At 52.2% G+C, this 2,048-nt stretch overlaps 1 protein-coding gene across 1 annotated transcript; it reads right to left on the bottom strand.

The window, feature by feature from the left end:
- Positions 1–623: 623 nt before the first annotated feature.
- Positions 624–1,826, bottom strand: LOC122012631 (transcription factor TCP7-like). Its single transcript, XM_042569237.1, has one exon. It carries the CDS (start codon positions 1,769–1,771, stop codon positions 1,034–1,036), a length of 738 nt encoding a protein of 245 aa, XP_042425171.1. The 5' UTR covers positions 1,772–1,826; the 3' UTR covers positions 624–1,033.
- Between the last annotated feature and the right edge of the window lie 222 nt (positions 1,827–2,048).

The raw sequence follows: 2,048 nt of genomic DNA, 5'->3' as shown, positions 1-2,048 counted from the left end.
CATTAATGATGCCCAACTTGCCTAGTACAGAGTAGAAAATCATCTTCCCTAAGTGCCTCGATGAAAAGTGCATTGGTTGTGAGCAGTCGACTCCAAGTGATTTCTGTTAAGACAATCATCTATTTCTTAATTTTGAAGGACAAAGGAAATCCTCCGAGCATAATTAAAAAAAAAAATATCTAACAAGATGCACTGAGTCAATGGACAACTTGCCCAGTTTGAGTCACAATGTGATAAGTTGAGAAAAATGGCTTTTAGAGCAAGATTCCCTATATCCCATTGTTCGTTGCAAGAGGCGGTAGGTGCCATCTTTTTGGAAGTCACACGGTTGTGCTGGAGAATGCGTACGTTTCTCCAAACTCTATGATTGGAATATAATATTGATATAGTTAAATAATGATCCTCATCCAACTATAAGCAACAGGAATGGCGCAGATCGCCCTCCGAGACCCGGTAGAATGACAAACGGCAAAGCGGGGGAATCATACAATACAATACAATGAGAGTTCGATTTTCTTACAACCCGTATCATAATAGTCGAACTATTGATGATGTTGAGCCGGTTAGCAACGGGAAATCACAGGGATTGGATTAATATCCACAGAAACAGGAGAATTGGAGAATTAAAAACACCTACACTTTTATTAGGATTGAGACACCAACACCACCATTATTGTCAAGTCGGTAAACACAAGAAATACGACTAGGCATACAGAAGGGAGCTCCGGGAATAGGGAACTGACAGAATGACAACGCAGACTCACTTAATGATCTTTAAGTGTGTGTAAGAGGAAACTGACTGTTCCCTTTCCTCAATCCTCAGCCTTGAGAGAGAGACGACGATAGCACCGTTGATCATTCTTCCTCTCCTCCTTGTGGTTGCCAATACGAAGAATGCAAGTAATTTTGAGGCTTCTCGATGGAGGGAGAATTATGCAGAATCTCAATTTCAGGTACCAATCCCGTAAAACAAAGGCATTGAAGACGGACTACTGCAACCGCGAACGAACTACCAAGGCTTTCTGACAAGCCCCTAGCGTGCATCGTCGTCCGTCGCCGCCGCCCCCGCGGTGGCGGCGTCGGGTGCGCCCGACAGCGAGGCCAGCAGATTGAGGTGCCCGGACAGAGGAAGGTAGTTCCCCACGCGCGCGGCCGATGCCTCCCCAATCGGCTGCCCGTCGAACCGGGCGCTGAGCGCCACCGGGGCCATCTCTGGAGTCGCGAAATTCCACACTTGCCCGAGGTCCTGTCTGGCCGGCACGGCCCAGAAGCCGGCGGTGGCAGTCGTGACGGCGACGTCTTTGTCGGTGTCCGCGCGGAGGGGTTTGCCGAGGATGAAAGGCGCAGGGGCGAGGGAGTGGGAGAGGATGTGAGCGCCGGCGAGGGAGGAGGAGGGGGAAGGGAGGGAGAGTGGGGCGAGGGAAGAGGAGGAGGGCGAGCGGAGGGACGAGGAGGAGGAGGAGGCGGTGGAGAAGCTGGCCGGACTGATGCCGGTGCCTGTGGCGGCGATGATGGAGGGTTCGGCCTGACGGAGGAGCCACTCGATGGTCTGGCCGTCGGACTTGTGGCCGAGCTCGCGAGTGAGCTGGAAGACGCGGGCGGCGCAGATGATGGGCATGCGGATGCGGCGGCCGCGACCATCCACCTTGCTGTGACGGTCCTTAGACGGAGGCTTCCTGACGGCCAGCGCGCCATTGCCGGGTGGTCCTGGCGGCCGCGGCGACTTCTGCCCCTCGAGTGCGCCGCCGCCGCCTCCGTCAGGATTGCTCATAGCCCGAAAAAGGAAAATAATAAAATTTGCCCACTGGTGGAAAGAAAAAGAACGGGAAAAGGGGGGGGGGGGGGGGGGGGGAAGAAGCAGGAACGGGTGGAGACAGAGAGGAAGAGCATATGCACATGGAGTGGTGGGGACGACGGCGACGCTCTTTCCTTCCTTGCAATTTCATCATTTTCCGTTTGTATTCATTGCGTCTATTTGCAATATTTACCACGTTTCATTTTAATGAAATATTGTTATTAAACTTTTTTTGGGGGGAATATTTTGATAA

The sequence above is a fragment of the Zingiber officinale genome, chromosome 1A (genome assembly GCF_018446385.1).
Source record: "Zingiber officinale cultivar Zhangliang chromosome 1A, Zo_v1.1, whole genome shotgun sequence".
Lineage (NCBI taxonomy): Eukaryota > Viridiplantae > Streptophyta > Magnoliopsida > Zingiberales > Zingiberaceae > Zingiber > Zingiber officinale.
This window is presented reverse-complemented; position numbering and strand designations above follow the sequence as displayed.

What these genes read in the sequence shown, in the direction of transcription:
- LOC122012631 (XM_042569237.1), bottom strand. Translation starts at nt 1,771, where the DNA reads ATGAGCAATCCTGACGGAGGCGGCGGCGGCGCACTCGAGGGGCAGAAG.